At 42.8% G+C, this 20,542-nt stretch overlaps 1 protein-coding gene across 1 annotated transcript; it reads left to right on the forward strand.

Moving 5' to 3' along the window:
* The first annotated feature begins 13,745 nt into the window (after nucleotides 1-13,745).
* Nucleotides 13,746-19,888, forward strand: LOC127557348 (uncharacterized). Its single transcript, XM_051990698.1, is given in 6 exon segments — nucleotides 13,746-14,225; nucleotides 14,841-14,904; nucleotides 17,588-18,154; nucleotides 18,157-18,741; nucleotides 18,744-19,093; nucleotides 19,166-19,888. Coding segments are annotated over 6 exon segments (2,769 nt in total).
* Nucleotides 19,889-20,542: the final 654 nt, after the last annotated feature.

Here is a 20,542-nt window from a genome sequence, read left to right on the forward strand (position 1 = left end):
AACAATTAACTCCAATGTTATATAAACTATTTGAAAAAATAGGGATTGAAGGAGTCCTACCAAACTCCTTTTATGACACAGACATGGTACTGATACCTAAACCAGGTAGGCTGAAAACAGAGAAAGAAAATTATAGACCAATCTCCCTAATGAATATTGATGCTAAAATCTTAAATAAAATATTAGCAAAAAGATTACAGAAAATCGTCACCAGGATAATACACTATGACCAAGTAGGATTTATACCAGGAATGCAGGGCTGGTTCAATATTAGGAAAACTATTAGCATAATTGACTATATCAATAACCAAACAAACAAAAACCATATGATCATCTCAATAGATGCAGAAAAAGCATTTGATAAAATCCAACATCCATTCCTAATAAAAACACTTGAGAGCATAGGAATAAATGGACTTTTCCTTAAAATAGTCAGGAGCATATATTTAAAAACATCAGTAAGCATCATATGCAATGGGGAAAAACTGGAACCTTTCCCAGTAAGATCTGGAGTGAAGCAAGGTTGCCCACTATCACCATTATTATTTAATATCGTATTAGAAACACTAGCCTCGGCAATAAGAGTCGAGAAAGATATTAAAGGAATTAGAGTAGGCAATGAGGAAATCAAACTATCACTCTTTGCAGATGATATGATGGTATACCTAGAGAACCCCAGAGATTCTACTAAAAAGCTATTGGAAATAATTCATAATTTTAGCAAAGTAGCTGGCTACAAAATAAATCCCCATAAATCCTCAGCATTTTTATACATCACCAACAAAACCCAACAGCAAGAGATACAAAGAGAAATTCCATTCAGAATAACTGTTGATACCATAAAATATTTGGGAATCTATCTACCAAAGGAAAGTCAGGAATTATATGAGCAAAATTATAAAAAAGTCTCCACACAAATAAAGTCAGACTTAAATAATTGGAAAAATATTAAGTGCTCTTGGATCGGCCGAGCGAACATAATAAAGATGACAATACTCCCTAAACTAATCTATTTATTTAGTGCTATACCAATCAGACTTCCAAGAAAATATTTTATTGATCTAGAAAAAATAACAACAAAATTCATATGGAACAATAAAAAGTCGAGAATCTCAAGGGAATTAATGAAAAAAAAAATCAAATGAAGGTGGCCTAGCTGTACCTGATCTAAAATTATATTATAAAGCAGCAGTCACCAAAACCATTTGGTATTGGCTAAGAAATAGATTAGTGGATCAGTGGAAAAGGCTAGGTTCACAAGACAGAATAGTCAACTATAGCAATCTAGTGTTTGACAAACCCAAAGCCCCTAACTTCTGGGAAAAGAATTCATTATTTGATAAAAACTGCTGGGATAATTGGAAATTAGTATGGCAGAAATTAGGCATGGACCCACACTTAACACCATATACCAAGATAAGATCAAAATGGGTCTATGACCTAGGCATAAAGAACGAGATTATAAATAAATTAGAGGAACATAGAATAGTTTATCTCTCAGACTTGTGGAGGAGAAAGAAATTTGTGACCAAAGATGAACTAGAGACCATTACTGATCACAAAATAGAAAATTTTGATTACATCAAATTAAAAAGCCTTTGTACAAATAAAACTAATGCAAACAAGATTAGAAGGGAAGCAACAAACTGGGAAAACATTTTCACAGTTAAAGGTTCTGATAAAGGCCTCATTTCCAAAATATATAGAGAATTGACTCAAATTTATAAGAAATCAAGCCATTCTCCAATTGATAAATGGTCAAAGGATATGAACAGACAATTCTCAGAGGATGAAATTGAAACTATTACCACTCATATGAAAGAGTGTTCCAAATCATTATTGATCAGAGAAATGCAAATTAAGACAACTCTGAGATACCACTACACACCTGTCAGATTGGCTAAGATGACAGGAAAAAATAATGATGAATGTTGGAGGGGATGCGGGAAAACTGGGACACTAATGCATTGTTGGTGGAGTTGTGAACGAATCCAACCATTCTGGAGAGCAATCTGGAATTATGCCCAAAAAATTATCAAATTGTGCATACCCTTTGATCCAGCAGTGTTTCTATTGGGCTTATATCCCAAAGAAATACTAAAGAAGGGAAAGGGACCTGTATGTGCCAAAATGTTTGTAGCAGCCCTGTTTGTAGTGGCTAGAAACTGGAAAATGAATGGATGCCCATCAATTGGAGAATGGCTGGGTAAATTGTGGTATATGAATGTTATGGAATATTATTGTTCTGTAAGAAATGACCAGCAAGATGAATACAGAGAGGACTGGCGAGACTTACATGAACTGATGCTAAGTGAAATGAGCAGAACCAGGAGATCATTATACACTTCGACAACGATATTGTATGAGGACATATTTTGATGGAAGTGGATTTCTTTGACAAAGAGACCTGAGTTTCAATTGATAAATGACGGACAAAAGCAGCTACACCCAAAGAAAGAACACTGGGAAACGAATGTGAACTATCTGCATTTTTGTTTTTCTTCCCGGGTTATTTATACCTTCTGAATCCAATTCTCCCTATGCAACAAGAGAACTGTTCGGTTCTGCAAACATATATTGTATCTAGGATATACTGCAACATATCCAACATATAAAGGACTGCTTGCCATCTGGGGAGGGGGTGGAGGGAGGGAGGGAAAAAAAAATCAGAACAGAAACGAGTGTCAATATAAAGTAATTATTAAATAAAAATTTAAAAAAAAAAAAGAATTTTACCAGAAAATCACAAAAAAAAAAAAAAAAAGAACACTGCCTTCCTTTGCTTCTCAAGATAGTGGATACCACTTATGGAAAGGAAAGGGGAACCCCTCATTGTAAAATATGTTGTTTAATTCTCCTAAGGACCCAGCTGACACCAGTCTCTCCAAGGACCCAATTATCCAAGGTCAGGGGTTACCAGGGCAGAGTGGAGGGAGCATCACCTAGTGTGGAATTGAGAAGGGAGAATAAAGACATTAGGAAATCAAGGATATGAAGTTTGGGGGCCCTTATCAGAAGAATGCGGAGTACAACCCTGATGGCAAAGAAAATCTCTGTAAAGTAACAAGGGAAAGGGAACTAAGTATAAAGGAATATTTACCTTTTCAAGAGCCTTGAGAGATGAGAGAGATTCAGAGACAGGATAATCAAGGGCTGACTCTCAGCACCAAAAACTATGACAGTAAAACTTGAGAGGGGCCTAAGAGGAAATGCTGATAATAGCTGAGGACAAAATAGGTGGCTCCAGTGAGTACTAGTCAGGAGACAAATGTTCTCCCACTTTTAGCATAATCAAAGGATCTCCTGGAAATAAAAGTATTAAATGAGAGTCTCTGCTGAGGTATTGCATTGGGGTGCCTTGGTATGGCACATCACAGGAGGGTTTCCAATATCTTGAGGAGCACTCATTCTTTCAATATTCACTCAAGCATCAAGATACAAATAGTTTACAAGGGAGGGATACCTGTTATGGTTAGAATGATGATAGACCCCTGCAGCTTGGGGCACCAACCCACACTGGATGGACCTCAAGGGACTGCACCTGAAACATAACTAATTTTTTTTCTCTTTTTTTCTTGACTTTTTAGAGAATTTTTTTCCAAGGTGGCCTGTACAAGACTAAGGTTATTTCTGGCAGTCCTAGAGATGAAGTTCCCTAAAATTATTTACAAAGTGGCATTTCAGACATTTTTACTCCTCAGAATATGAGACCATTGTGGTTGTAGTAGCAATGCTGTAAATATACAAAGGATTTTCATCCCTCTGCCAAACACATTGACTAATCTCTCCCTGTCTCATCTTATGATGAAACATTTCTTCCAACTCTTCTAGGGCCTTCCTATGTGCCCATCTCATACTATTCGGATCCTAAGAAGTTCTTTAGGCCAAACTGATTTTTCTTGGACTTGAGTCCAAATATTCTTGCCAGAAACATCATTAACTGATAGATTTCTATCCAGGTTAGCTTATAAACCTCAAAGTTTTTAATTTCTCAGCAGATTTTCCAGACTTCTTGAAATCTGATGAAACTGCATTGCTATGTGTAGAAATTAGTGAGGGACTAGGAGATGTAAACAAATTGGGAAGGACTACTAGATTAGAAAAATTTTTGGAGAAGCATAAGCATTGTGGGAAAACCCACTGTAAGCTTTATTCTTTGTCTTTGTTCCTCAGGATGGTTTTGGTGGACATATGCTCAGTTACTTCACTTCCCAGTGATGAAAGGTGGAGTCTGTAATGGAGCCGGAGGTAGGGTCAGTTTTTCCAAGAGAAGAGGGGAAGGTAGAAAGAGTTAGAGGGCAGCTACAAATTTAGGAGGTCTTCCAGGATTGTAATGGGCAGTGAGTCCTTTGATAATGTAGAGACTGCCATATATAAGGGACACTGAGAGTCAGGGCTTTTGTTTTCCAGGATGGTTAATGTGTTCCTTTAACTTCTTTTTATTCCCATCCTGGGAGTTAGCAATAGAATCTATTTCCTTTTTAGTTGCCATCCCATAGTATAAAAAATAACATCTGGCCCAGGTATCTAATCTCAATAGCCCCTCGGAAAGTTAACTAATTTGAAAAGATTGAATAAGTCTTCCAAGGGAAATTGTAACATTGAATTGCCTGGTGTATAAAATGTCATTTATCTAGGTATTTTGTTAGCTATGAGGCCATTAAGTTTAAATGTTTTATCAGTAGACCTCCTTGCAGTGGGTTTTGAAGTCCCAGAACCCATTATAAGTACAAACAATGAAAATAAGGACAAACAGGTCTGTGGTATTGGACACAGAGCAATGGGGCAAGGGTAGGATGCCCTGCTGGTCTTGGCTGCTCACAAACTATAAGGGAAATTTCTCCTGAAAACTCATGGGATTAAGAAATGCAACCCTTACTTTATATTTTGCTGTCACAGGACCATACTCAAGACAGTCTGGTGTGGCTGCTACACTCTTAGTGCCAGAGCGGGCAGTCATGGATCAGATCTAACCATAGGCTTTTCAGTGGAGACCAGGGCCCCAGTTGATCAATGACTGCCAGTGTCAGAGAGGTGACCCATGATTCTAAGATTGACACAGACCACAAACATACATGAAACAATCACAATCACTCACTGGAAGTCGTTCCAGTCATTTCTGGGGTCGTGTTCAGTTACTATCAAGGAAATCAGCTTCCAATAGACAAACCCTCATCTCAATCAGAATGAGGAAATTATTATTCGAAGACCAAGATAACACGGCTAAGTCTGAGTCCCTTGATAACCACAGATCATCAGTGGGGGAGAGTCTAAGAAGGGGAAATCTGAAACGTATGGGCTTGTGACTCCTACAGTATACATGGTTCTTTCCAGTGGGAATTCCACTGTTGCCACCAACTCGTGAGTGACAGAAATAACCAAGCAATCAGACCCCAAATTTGGACCAATGCAGGGTTTATAAAGTTCACTGGAGAGGGTGGGCTCTCTTTGAAGTGATAGGAACAAGAATGGGATATTTAGTGCTGATTGACAACAGCGTTGTTCCTAGAGCCCAAGGGTGTACCTCAAGTTATATGTGTTTTTCTGTTGAAAGTTATTGCTGTTAAGTTGGTTCTTGGAATCAGGGGGAAAACAAGACATGTTCTCACCTTGTTCTAGGTTTCTTGCTAATTCAGGAAGGAAGCAGGTCAGGGAGCATAATGGTGGAAGAGGGATTGATGAGTGACAGTTGTGTAGAGTTAAGACCCATACTAATAAAGGCCATTTGAAGAGGGTTTTGATGAAAGGTGAGCTCTAATGGTCATTGGCCCCAAAAGTCCACTCTTCCTCTTGTTCCACAGACTGTAAGGGGTATGATTTATGGAGAAAAAAGGTTTCTACCAAGAAGCCCTTCCCCTGAAGGGACTGATGGCTATGGCACACTGAATCTTGGGAAAGGTGGGGGAAGAAAGCTATCTTTTGGATTCATGATGCCCTAACAGTCAAATATTTACTTATACTAATATAGCCCTCAACAAAATACCATAATACCAATTGGGTAATATAATATAGCACTGTTATTCTCAAGTCCTGAAGATCTAGTTCATGTGTTACAGATGACTATCCATGAAGAGCAGTGTGAAAGTGTATTGGCTTTGTAGATGAAGTTAAATTGTGACTAGAACTTCAGTAGAATGTAAGTCAGCCAGAACATATTGGCTAACCAACCACTGCACTCTTATCTTGAAAATTACACTGTACTTTGTTTTTTGCACTAGTGCACTAGCTTTGAACTAGTTTTGACAATTTAAATATAGACAAACATGAAAGTACAATATTTAATTGTTATGTTATATAGTTGAAGACACTGTCGACATGATGATCTAGCCTCTTTTTTAGTTTGGATAATTATTTTAAAATTTAAATTTATGACATTTACAGACATAATGATGTTATAACATGTTTTTATAATAAATTTGAGGAAACAATGTATTTTGCATGTTTCTTCCATTAGCTAGTGGATCTGATAAAACATTGATATGCCATATGATTCCCATCAAATATAGATTCTCCTTAGTATGGGAGGGGGAACATGCAAAATATACCAGATTGTGATGAACCCCAACTATGTCTTGGAGATCCTGAAACATACAAAATATGTTAATACATATTTCATTATTGGCTGTTTCTATTCTAGATAACATCCCTAACTGTATTTTAAAATCTATTATAATATTGACAGGCTCTGAAAAAAACATAACCAAAGTGGTTATAATAGCCACCAATTCATTTTTCTGGGTGGATTGAAAAGGTGTTTTAATTTCTTAAGTAGCTCATCCTCAGGTCTATACATAGAGGCAAGATAAGAATTGATAGTGTCAGCAAATATATTTTTGCCCCTAACTGGCTGTCCTATTATAATTTTCTGAAATATAAATGTCATTTTCTGTTAAAAATTTAAAAAGCCCTTTTGGAATTGTCCTATTCAATTGGTATGGCATGGATCCCAATTATAATGTGCCAATCAAGACTTTCTTGTATTAATTGTTGTATTTGGTCCCCATTATAAGGGATATATATCACCTCAAGTTTGTTGCCACCTAACTGTATATTCCTATTGATAAATTTGGAAATTAATTTTGCTACTGTGCCTACATTTCAAAAGAAGTGGATGATTGTTTATGTAAATATCCCCATTCTGTGACCTTCTTGCCTTGTACAATTGTACCCATAGATGTGCATCTCAAGGCCAGGATTCTGATCTGCAATCCTTTTCCTTTATTCAATTGGTACATCTTTCTGCAATAGTCTTTTCTATTATCTCAATAACCTCTTCTACTTCCTTTGTTAAGAACCTAGATGAATTTAATCTGGAGTCACCCTCTAAAATTTGATACATTGGTGCCATTATTTCATTAGAAACTTCTAAACTTCTTCTAATTCAATTACTAGTCCCAGTTAGTTTTTGAAAAACATACAATGTAACTAACTTTTATCCATATTTTTTGAGGTCAGCTATATTTATCTCTAAGTGTGCTGCTAAGATAATGGAAGAGAGCCTCCTTTTGTATTTTATCACGTGCAATATGCAATCACTGCTTAATGTTTGTGCTGTTTCAGCTAAAACTGAAGCTCTCATTTATGGGGATGTGCGCCAAGAATATCATTCATGTAGTGTATCAAAAAAGTCTTAGGGTGGACTTTTCAAATAGGTTTGTGGATTTCTCTCAAAAATTTCTGACACAATGTGGGGCTATTTTCATTCCTTGTGATAATACTTTCCATGTGTATCTTTTAAGAGATGCTCTCACATTAACATTAGGGCATAAAAATGCAAAATATTGAACATCTTGCAGGTATAAAGATATAAAATAGAAACAGTTCTTGATATCTTTTATCCATAAAGGCCGATTTTCAGGAATCATCTTTGGAGATAGGAGGCCAGGTCATAAGGCTCCATTGTTTCATTAACCTTACTGAGATCTGTAAGCATCTTCCTTTTACCAGATTTTTTTTTTTATTGCAAATATGGGAGAGTTCCAGGGGCTATTTGTCTTACTATATGCCCGCTTTCTAATGGCTCCTTTACTATTTCTTCTAGGGCAGTTAATTTCTCTTGACTTAGGGGCCACTGATCAACCCACACACGGTATCACTAATCTATTGTATAGGACTTACCTTTTTATCAGAGCCCCTATTAAAAATTTGTACTGATTTTATTTGCATTTGCAATAAAATGACCCATCCCCAGTGAGCTATAGATAAATTTGGTAAACAATATGAGTGGAAATCTCCTTGCTGTTTTCTCAAGTTTCCAATATAGCATATGGCTACTCTTTTGGGGTTTCTCACTGTTCCCACTTTCCTCATGCTTATCCCAGCCATCATCATGTCCCATGTCACCTCCCATTCTTGTTCATTAATTATTGATCTGTCTGCTCCTGTATCTACAAATCCCTAAATATCTTTTCTTTCAGCAGTCACAGTAATGATAGGTCTTTCTTCTTCTTGTACTTCCACTGCCCAATACACATAGGATTTTTTCTGTATGAGTACTTGTAATAGAGGGTTGCTAGATATTATTTCTATGATTTCATATACTGTGTTTTCTCTATGGTTATTGGAACTCAATTAATTCTTGAATTTGTTTCTCCTTTTATTTAGTCTGTTATGTGCTGAGGTTTGTAATGAAAATGTACATATTCCCCTTTTTTGTTTTTGAAATTTAAAAAGAAGAATTTTACTTTGCATGGGATAAATTCTGACAGATCCTGAATGAAATTCTAAAGGACAATAAGTCATTTCTAAGGAAGAGGAAGCACAAGAAGGGTGCTGGCTGTCTTGTCCTTGGGCTAAGAAAATTGAAGGGGTGTGTGCTGAAACAGATAGGGCCTTGTTTGTTTAGATCAACATTCCAAAGCCCAGTGATAAGTTTTATTACATTTGAGGCATTTTTGCTTTAGTCTTGAATGCGATAAAAGTTTGATATTTCTATAAAAAGAATTAAAACTTAACCAAGTTATAGGGTCAGGTTTCCCCCTGCATTTCCTTCCTGACAATTCCTGGAATGTGGGTGGACAGACAGAACAATTCTCAGAATGAAAAGGAACAAACTGACCTTGTTCTTATGCACCCAGCCCATACATTGAAAATACATACCTCAGAATCAGTGAAAAATACGTTTTTTGTTTAAATTTGAATTTATCTGCTGTTTTCTCATTTACTGTTTTAAAATAGCATCTGTGGTTAGAATGTAAGGCCACATTCTAAGCCAAAACAACGAGCCAGCAGGGAGCTAATATTGTGTCAAATAAACTTTTTCTTTGCATCTTGAGAGATCTCCAAAATTTATTGAGTGAGCTATGTACCTCACAATTGGGGGCTCGTCTGGGATCACATGATCCTTGGGACTCACAAGTTCTTGGAATTTGGCAAAAAGGCACCTTGCCCAATTTTGGCAGTTTGCTATCGTTTGAGAGTCTTTGCCCTCCCTCCCCCTCCGAGCAAAGTGACTCAAAGAGGAGAAAGTTGGTGTAAAGTGAAAGTGAATCTGTGGCTGAAAACTCAATTGGTCCCTAAGAATAGCAGTTAGGTAATTTCTATGCACGGGACCCAAAAAGTAAGCCTGGACTTTGGAATCTGAGCGAACTAGATTCCTGGAGGGTCAGTACCGTCTGGGTGCCTGAAGGTTGGGGACAATCCCGCTGAACTGGGTATAAGAGACTAGGATCTAAGGGTACTTGATCTTCAAAGTCGTATCAAATATTCAAAATGAGAAGGGTTCAGTCCAAGCTTTCCTCTATGGAAAATAAAATAGAGGTACAAACAGATAGTCCATTGGGAAATAAATAAAGCAATTGGGATGAACTACCAAAATATAAGGGCAAAAATAAGAAGAAAAGGATTTAAAATTGTTGCTTTATATGGGGAAATAAAGATACAGTGGGAGGAACCATTTGTCCATTTTAAGATTAGTTGCAGTCTACTGATATATAATTCTGACCAGCAGAATAGATGTGAGAGGATGATGTAGGGAGATGCGAGGCAATAGTGTGACAGTGAATTCCCTCTGCTTTATTCTGCTGCCCTATGCATTATGTATGTGTTTGTTATTTTTTTTTCAGAGCAAAGCAAGGTTCCTATCCATGAAAGAAAAGCGTACATTATTTTTGCAAGTAACATCTGTTTTTTGTAATTCTGTTTTTATGACCTTTAAAATTTACCTCCAATTGCCAGGGTGTTGGTTCCAATGTGTCTACTGGCTCAACTTAAAAGTAAGATAACAATAAAGACTATTTTGCAACACTTTACTTCCTTGAGTCTCAGAGTGTATTGCAATCTACCTTTATATGCAAATCCCTGTTGATCCTTTGCAGGCTGTCCAGGCTCCACACTATACGTGGTCCTCAACAGTGGATTCCACTGAAGAGTCAGTGTGCCAGAAACTGAAGTTATTTGTTAATGGGTAGGAATCTGTAAACCTGGAAGAAATCATATATGCCAGCTTGTAGCTTTGTGGGGAAAAGATATTTTTGAATCAGAATAGGAAAAAAAAGGAAGAAGTAGAAAGAAAGGAGGAATGGGAACCTCTTGTTTCTCCCTTCATCCTTATCTCAATTCCCCATCTGCTTCTGTTTCTGCTTCTGCTGTCCCTGTTTTTAGTCCCTCAACCCCTATTCCCCCCCCCCCCCAGTTCTAGCTCTCTCAACATTAGAAAAACCTTTTCACTTTTTTTTGTGAATGTGGCTGATGGCAGAATTTCATTGGGGGTTCTGGCCCAGATAAGAGGAGGTCAAAGGTGGCTTTTCTATCTAAGATGTTAGATTCTGTGGCAAGGGAATAGCCTACCTGTGTACAGGCAGTTGCAACCATGGGTATTCTAGTGGAAGAAAGTAGTAACTCATTTTCAGAGGAAACCTCATTGTTAATGTTCCCCATCAGATTAGACCTATACTAAATCAAAAGGCATGCAGATGGCTAACCAATTTTAGGATTCTGAAATAAGAGGCTATATTATTAGAAAAGGATGATTTGGTGATATCCCAAGATCATAATCTAAACCCAACATTATTTTTTACTCCAAGCCCAAATTCTAACCAAGATGAAGGACATTGTTGTATGGAATTAGTAGAATACCAAACTAAGGTAAGGATGGACTTACATGAGTCCCCATTACCAGGAGAGCTTAATTGGTTCGTTGAAGGTTTATCTAAAGTAGTAAATGGGAAGAGAAAGAATGGATTTGCAATTATTTATGGGGATATAACCTCAGTCATAACATCTGGAGGGCCACCTGTTGGGACCTGCTCACTGGAGGATTTTGGTACCAGCCCAAATCCTGATCATGGGTGAGGAATGAAGGGGCAGAATTCCCAAAGATGGTCAAACAGAAATCAATTTATTCAAAATTTTCTCAGCCTTATATATCCTAATATTCTTACACAACTATCACACATTACACATGCACTAACTATACTGCGCATGTGGGACCACATGAACACCTTGCTATTGTGTGCAGATGACTCTTTGCCACTCAATATCATTCTGCTTTAACTACAACATAGATTTTCATTGCCCCCTGACTTCTCAGGAAAACCGAGAGCCCTTAGGGGAGTTGGGGAGCGGAATCAGATGTTGTTAGTGAAATGGACAAATGGGCCTCCTTTTCACCATACTTCAAAGGCCTCGGGCTAGCAGAAGAAAGTTTGCTCAGCTAGATTGGGGATTTTTTTTGCACTTCAAAGGGCCAGATCAACAATGTTCTTAAGGGTATCTGTTCCGGGAGGCTGGTGGCCTAACCTTGATCCCTATCTGTGTTAAAACATCTGCCCAGATGCAATTCTCCTCTCTTCCTGTCTTCCTGTTGTAAAATACAAATCACAGTCTAATGTCAAAATGTAACAAGCTGAACAGAAAATACTTATAAGGCTGTCTTTAGTTCTGTGAGGTACGGAATTCGATCAGAACTCCATCCCGAGCTCGGTACCAAATAAATTCTAAATTTTCCTCCTTGCGGCTGTCGTGCATTTTATTGCCTGGGCTATTTCATTTGGAGGTCCCACCGAGATAAGCCTTTGGCTCGGTCTGACGGCCAGTCCCTCTCCCTGGAGGGCGAAGAGGATTACGGATCCTAGGGGGTGGCCACTGAGAGATCTTCCTCAGCCCCTGGTGTCCAGTAATCTCTCTTCTGTGGACCAGGAGAGTGAGACCCAAATTTTGAATTCGGTCCAAAATTGGCATAAAGCATTTTTAAAGCCAGTTCTGGTTATTTTGAGGGGCCCCTGCAGCTGCCTAATTACTTTGCAGCCGCCTGTCTGGTGAGTACTCCCCATTTTCATGCAAGTAAGAGGGCCTAGCTGGACACAGTGTTTAATGGTAACCCTTGCTGACTCTTCATGGGACGCCATCCTAAGAATCCTGACCTGGTTCTGGAAGACTAGTCTATCTGTTGTGACGTTCTGTGTGCTCTGTGTGTATTTGGCTGTTTGTGAGGTTCTGTGTGCTCTGTGTGTTTGTCTGTTTGTGCTGTTGGATGTAGTCTTTGACCTGTGTGTCCTGTGTGATTCTTTGTCTGTTGTAGTTAATTCATAAGACGATTGGGCAGCCACTCTTACTAAGAACTCTTACGAAACTCCGAGAGACAGTCTTGACTGTTTCTTTGCTGCTTTTATCTAGTGTTCGTGCCTTGTTGGTCTGTGTTTCGTTCTTTTTGTTCTGCCCTAATGGGTCAAAGAGCCTCTAAGACCCCAACTCCCCTCCAGGAAGTTCTTGCGAATTTTCAACAATTTCGTGCTATAGCTCGGGGATATGGTTTGAAAGTCAGTTCAGGTAGACTACAGACACTCTACTGTAAGGAATGGCCCACATTTGCGGTAGGATGGCCCCCTGACAGAACCTTCGATTTATCAGTTGGAAGGCGTGTGAAGCAGATTATCTTTGGGGAACCGGTTTATCCTGATCAAATCCCATACATATTGGTTTGGTTGGAGTTCAAACCCTCTTCTAGCAGAGTCCAGATACAAGTCCTGGACCATCCTGGTTCCGGGGGCTCAGAGTCTAAGAAAACTGTAAAGAAATCTGAGAATCCGGGTGGTGTGGACACTCTAGCACCCCAAAACACCCTGTATCCTGTCTTGCCTTCCCCTTCAGAGACTCTAGACCCAGTGGATCCGCTTTCTCTATCCCTTCCTGATTCCTCTCCTTCGGTTGCTGTTCCTGCCCCACCCCCTTATGCCCTGGCTATGGTCTCCTCTTCTGCTTCTGCGTTATTCCTTCCCCATACTAGAGGAAGCTCCACGTATGGATTGTTGGGAGCCATAGATTCCACCTCTGATCACCCCTCCACTGGTTCCATTACCACTGCAGGCCCGTCCACACTTTTTCCCTTGCGACAGGTCCCTCCTAGTGGAGAGCGCCCCGGCCCCTTCATGGTGTACATTCCCTTCTCCACCAGTGATCTCTATAACTGGAAGCAGCAGAATCCTCCCTTCTTTGAGAAACATCAACCCCTCATTTCTTTATTGGAAACTGTATTTTATACCCATCAGCCACTTGGGAAGATTGCTAGCAACTTCTCCGTGTTCTCTTCACAACTGAGGAGAGGGAAAGGATTCTGGGGGAGGCACGGAAGCAGGTTCTAGGCCCAGATGGCCGCCCTACGACAAATTTAGCAGGACACTTACACCTCCTTCCCGAAGCCCATCCTGATTGGGACTCCAACACCGACCGAGGTAAGGAGGCTCTTGACAGGTATCGCCAGCTTCTGTTAGAAGGGTTGCGGGGCGGCAGCCAGGAAACCGACTAACATGTCTAAAGTTAGTGAGGTTAGGCAGGGAAAGGATGAGTCTCCTGCAGGGTACTTAGAATGTCTCGTGGAAGCCTACCGAACTTACACCCCTATTGACCCAGAGGATCCCAACAATCGGCGGGCAATCGTTATAGATTTCGTGTCCAATTTGGCTCCTGATATTCGGAAGAAAATTCAGAAATTGGATGGGTTTGAGGGAAAGACGCTGACAGAACTCTTAGAGGTGGCCAAGAGAGTTTTTGACAATAGGGAAGACAGCTCTGATAAACAGACCAAGACTGTCGCCAGGACGGTGGTTGCTGTGTTGGCAGAAATTCAGGCCCAGGTCCCCAGTCCCAAGGGACCCGGAGGAAATGGGAGTTCCAAATTCACCCAGAAGAGGGGGAGGGCACAACTAAACAACCCCTGCATCGTGACCAATGTGCATACTGCAAACAATCAGGTCATTGGAAAAACACCTGCCCGAACCGACAGCCCTGCGAGCCACTGTTTTCCCTGGATCCCCAATAGGGAGGCCCCGGCTCCACAAGGACAATGTCTTTTAACCCCCAGGAGCCAAGGGTTCTACTAGATGTGGGGGGGGGGGTCATCCTATTTCCTTTCTGGTTGATTCAGGGGCAGCTGCCTCGGTACTCTAGAAGCCTTATGGTCCTTTAAGTTCTCATTCCATCCAAGTTCAGGGAGCCACGGGAAAGTCCCAGACGGTGCCGCTCACTACTTCCCGAACCATAAACCTTGGGAAAGGGACAGTGACACACTCCTTCCTCGTCATGCCAGACTGTCCCTATCCTCTTCTCAGGAGAGACCTCCTGCACAAACTGCATGCTACTATCTTGTTGTTCGGGGCCGGTTCATTTTTCCCGGCAAAAGCAGGTCTCCTTCCTCTGCGCTCTGAGTCTGTCCACAGCGGACTCAGCTTCGGGCATCCCCGGTTCCCTTGAAGGGGAAAATGACCAGACAGGGAGCCGGAGTTAATACAGCTGTTTATTCAAGCATTAGCAAGAGAGAAAGAAAAATGTCTCCCTTCAAGCCCGTGCTTCTTCCTTTTATTCTCCCTAGGCTTCTCTTCCGGTATTTCGGTGGCCCCTCCTAGATCCTCCCCGAAGGTGGAGCTATATTCCTCTTGTGCCTTCCCAGCACCCTCGGCTCTTGTCCACGTAAGCCTTAGCCTACGTGGCAATTCCGGCTGGGCGGGTTCAGACATGGAACCGCTCACTCCCCATCCAGGAGGTCTATTCTGGAGCCCCTCACAATTTTACAGAGACATCTGCTCCTGTGTCTACCATGCCGGATAATGGAAGTCCTTCTATTTCGACCGCTAGTAATGGTCGTTCCTGGCTAATTTGATGTACCCAATTTATCATAATGTTTGATCTGGGGAGGGGTAGATTCCAGTCTGTCTATCCAAGGTAGGGGAATAGCTTGGGCTATTTCCTTCTCTAAAGGAATCTCTATATCCCACGCATGGGGGTTGGTGAGCCAGATTTTGTTCTCTTTTGGAGCTAATAATCGGGAGTGTACAATGACTTGGGGAAATTGGTCTGAGCCTATCACTAATCGGTATATGTCTTGCGGGATGATTTCTGCCTGTATCGATTTCCAGGGGTGCAGCACGATAGGTTTGTTACTACAAAGGGCTGATATTAGTTGTGTATTCAATAGGACTTCTGTGGGAGACTGACCACGGGGCGAGGACTCTCCCTTATCCCGCCCCGCTTCTCATTTCCCTGATTATAGTGCTTTTGGTTCTTTGCTCTTCAGTATTTGGAAATATGTCCAAGTCTCCCACAGCTGAAACACTGTGGAGGCTTTTGAGGGGCTCTACATTAAGATTTAAAATGGCCTGATTTACCGCACCGAAAGCACCTCTTCTCTTGGATTTGTTGGGAGTTTGTTTTCTCTATTACATTCATAACTTTTGAAACTTGTTCTGTTAACATTGTTATGGGGTCCTTTTCAGGGATATCTAAAATTTTTTCTATAATGTCCTCGAGTGTAGCCTCTAAGGGAAGGCCGTTTATTGCCTGCTTATATTCAGTTTTTAGACCTTCTTTTACTATTTGAAGGATTAGCCTTTTACTGGCTATCTGGTCTCCATATGAATTGTGAATAGTTTCTTGTACTCGGGAGATAAATTGCAATGGTTTTTCATTATTCTTTTGTTTCAGGCCAGTGATCATCTGTTCACTGGCTTTGACCCCCAATTTTTGCAATCCTTGTATAAAACATCTTTGGACTGTGTTTTTTACTTGTTCATCATAGAACAGCTGTTGTTGCGGGGAGGCCCATTGCCCCGTCCTGTGATCATGTCTGTTGCATCTTCAACATCTACCACATTAAATTCTTTCACGGCTTTCTTGGCAATTTTATTCACATAAGTCTTGTAGGCTATATAATCTATGGGGGGAAGCACTGTTTGCATTATTTCATGATAATCAAATGGAAGCCAAGGAGCCACAGACATGGAGGCTGTGATACATTTTTTAACATATGTTGAACCTGGCCCATATTTTTCCATTGCCTCTTTCATGTCTTTTAGAAATTTGTAAGGGAGAGGATGGTGGATTGGGGTGTTGGACTCATCAGGCTGTACCTGGGTGAATACAGGAAAGATTGTGGAACCCAGGTCCCCAGCGTCCAAGTCCCATTCTTCTAAATCTACTAAGTCTCCGGCTGATATAGCCGTCTGTATAGTATCAGTAAGAATTCCTTTGTACGTGGGGGGTGTTTGCGTGTTGAAAGATCCTTCTATATGGGGGGTGTGGACCTGAAAACTTCCTGTTTTCCCACAGTTAGTTTTGAAACCTATTTGTCTCTCTTGCCCTATCTTTCCCGCTAGCTTAGGGTGTGGTCCTTCCTGTTTTTGAGCTTTAGGTTTGAGGCCTGAGTTACTTCCTGTATTCTCACGGTCAGTTGTTTTTCTTATTCTCTCTAAACTCTCCCACGGGTATAATGGTGGGAGTTCTGGTGTTTCCTCATCATCCGAACATGGTAGAGATTCGCCCACCTGGGTCTCTGTGTTCTGTTTTTCAAGAGGCTCTGAAGGATTTAAGGCGGCCCCCACCATCGAATACATGACAAAAATCTTCCTTTTTTAGAAAGTACGGGTCTTCTTTCTTATAAGAGGCCATCTGTTGTCCTACTACATTCCATCTATCCGGGTCTAAATCAGAGTATTCTAACCAAGGACTGATTTTTAAAATTTTCTCCACCCATTCTCTGCATAATTTTAAGTGTATTTTTACTCCATTGCTCTTACAAAGTTTATATAGCTGACAAGCTAACACTCCTGTATCCTCCGGCTCAATGCTCGCTCTTATGTGCTTTTGTCCCATCCCTCTAGAATTTTTCTAGGCTGTCTAGCCCTTCTCCGAACCGACCAGCGGTCTCAGAGGTAAAGAAGGCAGCACTTACTTTTGCCTCATTCCCGCGATGTCTCTTGCTCGGCAGTCCTTGGTCCGTCAGGTCCCGAGAGTCCTCTTCAGGTCCTCTTCAGGTCCCTGTTTGGGCGCCAGTTGTTCAGGGCCGGTTCATTTTTCCCGGCAAAAGCAGGTCTCCTTCCTCTGCGCTCTGAGTCTGTCCACAGCGGACTCAGCTTCAGGCGTCCCGGTTCCCTTGAAGGGGAAAATGACCAGACAGGGAGCCGGAGTTAATACAGCTGTTTATTCAAGCATTAGCAAGAGAGAAAGAAAAATATCTCCTTTCAAGCCCGTGCTTCTTCCTTTTATTCTCCCTAGGCTTCTCTTCCGGTATTTCGGTGGCCCCTCCTAGATCCTCCCCGAAGGTGGAGCTATGTTCCTCTTGTGCCTTCCCAGTGCCCTCGGCTCTTGTCCACATAAGCCTTAGCCTACGTGGCAATTCCAGCTGGGCGGGTTCAGACACGGAACCGCTCACTCCCCATCCAGGAGGTCTATTCTGGAGCCCCTCACATCTCCTTTGAGGGGCCTCTTCCCTCAGTAACCCTGAACCTCCCACAGCTGACAGTGACTTGTCCTATAGCCAAAGAATCTTGTTTGTTTATACTTGCTGAGTCCAGTGGCCAGGCGGTACAGCAGTCCCCACTCCTTGCTGAGTTTCAACAGGCGGTTCCTGAGGTTTGGGCTGAGTTCAATCCCTTTGGTTTTGCATCTCATCAAATCCCAGTAGTGGTGCAACTACTGGCCACTGCAACCCCAGTACATGTGGCCCAGTATCCTCTGGGGCAACCGACTTTGAGGGGCATAAAACCCCACATTGATCGTCTGCTCGGGGCTGGAGTTCTCCGACCCTGTCAGAGTCCCTGGAACACCCCCTTAATGCCGGTACGTAAGCCTGGATCGGGGGACCTGCGGCCTATGCAGGACCTTCAGGAAGTCAACGCCAGGGTTGAGACTGTGCACCCCACGGTCCCGAACCCTTATACGCTACTCTCCATGTATGGTATACAGTTTTAGATCTGAAAGATGCTTTCTTCTCTATTCCCCTGGCACCTGTGAGTCAGCCTCTTTTCGCTTTCACCTGGACAGACCCCGATACAGGGATCACGTCACAACTTACATGGACCAGGTTGCCACAGGGTTTCAAGAACTCCCCCACTCTCTTTGGGGCAGCTCTGGCATCTGACCTGGCCCCATTCCATACGGAGTTTCCTTCAGCGATCCTTCTCTAATATGTTGATGATCTTCTCCTGGCTGCTCCGCCTTGGGACTTGTGCCGTGCTGCTACCCTCCACCTGCTCCAGCTCCTAGGTCAGACAGGGTACCGTGTCTCTGGTAAGAAGGCTCAGCTGTGTTTACAAACCATTGTCTGTTTGGGTTTCACTGTTTCGAAGGGGGAACGGTTATTATCACAGGGCAGGGTGGCTGCCATCCTTGGCATGCGTCCCCCTAAGACTCGGCGGGAGCTCCGGGAGTTCCTGGGCCTGGAAGGGTACTGCCGCCTCTGGATACTTGGGTTTGCAGACCTAGCCAAGCCACTCTATGCCGCCTTAGCCCACCCAGAGGCCGATATTGTCTGGGAGAAGCCCAGCAGCATCCTTTCGATGCCCTGCGCCGAGCTCTTTCCAGTTCTCCTGCGTTAGCGCTCCCAGACCTATCCAAGCCTTTCCGACTCTTCGTGGCAGAATCTGCTGGCATCGCCAAGGGGGTTCTGACTCAATCCCTGGGGCCCTGGCCTCGGCCTGTGGCTTATCTATCTAAGCAGCTCGACCCTGTGGCATCCGGGTGGCCCCCTTGCCTCCGCTCTATTGCAGCCGTAGCCATCCTCGTTAAGGAGGCTTTCAAGCTGACTGTTGGCCAGCCCCTACTAGTCTCTGCCTCACATAACCTGGAGCAGCTGCTCCGTTCCCCTCCGGCTAGATGGATGCACGCATTGTGCACTATCAGTCACTTCTCCTGCCTCACATAACCTGGAGCAGCTGCTCCGTTCCCCTCCGGCTAGATGGATGCACGCATTGTGCACTATCAGTCACTTCCCCTCGATGCCTCCAGGATTGCTTTCACCTCTCCTGTCTCCTTGAACCCGGCTCTTCTCCTCCCTGACCATCCTCCTTCAGGGCCTCTCCGTGACTGCCTCGATGTGCTTGACGGGATCCACACCTCACGGCCGGGAGACACCCCGATTGCCAGCCCTGACCTGATCGTATTCATTGACAGGAGCAGTCTAGTTGTGGATGGGGTCCGGAAGGCAGGTGCGGCCGTGGTCTCGCAGGACAAGGTGCTCTGGGAGTCCACCCTGCCTCCTGGCACGTCAGCACAGAGGGCGGAACTCGTGGTGCTCAAGGAAGCGCTCCGCCTGTCTGAAGGGCGCCGTGCGAACATATACACCGATAGCAGGTACGCTTCTGCAACCGTTCCTGTATACGGCTACGTGTATCAACAAAGGGGTTTGTTGACTTCGGCAGGAAGAGAAGTGAGGAATAAGGATCAGATCCAAGCCCTACTGGACGCGGTGTGGCTCCCAAAAGAGGTTGCAGTAATACATGTTCAGCCCACACCAGACAGCAAGACTCTGTTTCAAAAGGGAATGAAGCTGCAGACGCAGCAGCCCGGGCGGCTGGGACCAGAGATGTCATCGCTACAGTCTCCACACCCACAGTCCAGAACTCCACAGGAATTCTACCCCCACGACCAGTGTACCAGGAGGGCGATGCAGATGGGATGATTGGACCAGACGGTGGAGAAGAACACCCAAGGCCAAGTGATACTTCCAAGAACAATGGTGTGGCCTTTCCTAATGAGTATGCACGACCTTACACACCTGAGGGGCACTCGGCTCTATGAACTCTTGCACCGCCACTTTTACGGTCCTGGGATGAAGCAAGTGGCAGAATCGGTGGCAAAGAGATGCCTGGAGTGTGCCAAGGTTAACCCAGCCCCCCACCAGCCTGTCCCTGCAAACAGACCCAGGGGTACCCTTCTTGGTGAACATTGGGAAGTGGATTTCACTGAAATGGAGACAGGAGTTGGGGGATACCGATACCTCCTGGTGTTTATAGACACTGTCACTGGGTGGCCAGACGCATTTCCTGTAAAATCTGAAACCGCAACAGCGGTGGCTAAGAAGTTATTCTTTGAAATAGCTCCTAGATTCGGGCTACCTAACTCCATAGGATCAAATAATGGTCCGGCATTTGTTTCCCAGATAATCCAGGCCTTATCTAGATTGCTGGGAATTAAGTGGAAACTCCACTGTGCTTACAGACCCCAGAGTTCAGAACAGGTAGAAAGAATGAATAGAACTCTCAAGGAATACATTACTAAACTTAAGCTTGAAACTGGCCAGTCCTGGGTGAGCCTCCTTCCCTTTGCCTTGCTC

This window comes from Antechinus flavipes, chromosome 3 (assembly GCF_016432865.1).
Source record: "Antechinus flavipes isolate AdamAnt ecotype Samford, QLD, Australia chromosome 3, AdamAnt_v2, whole genome shotgun sequence".
NCBI lineage: Eukaryota > Metazoa > Chordata > Mammalia > Dasyuromorphia > Dasyuridae > Antechinus > Antechinus flavipes.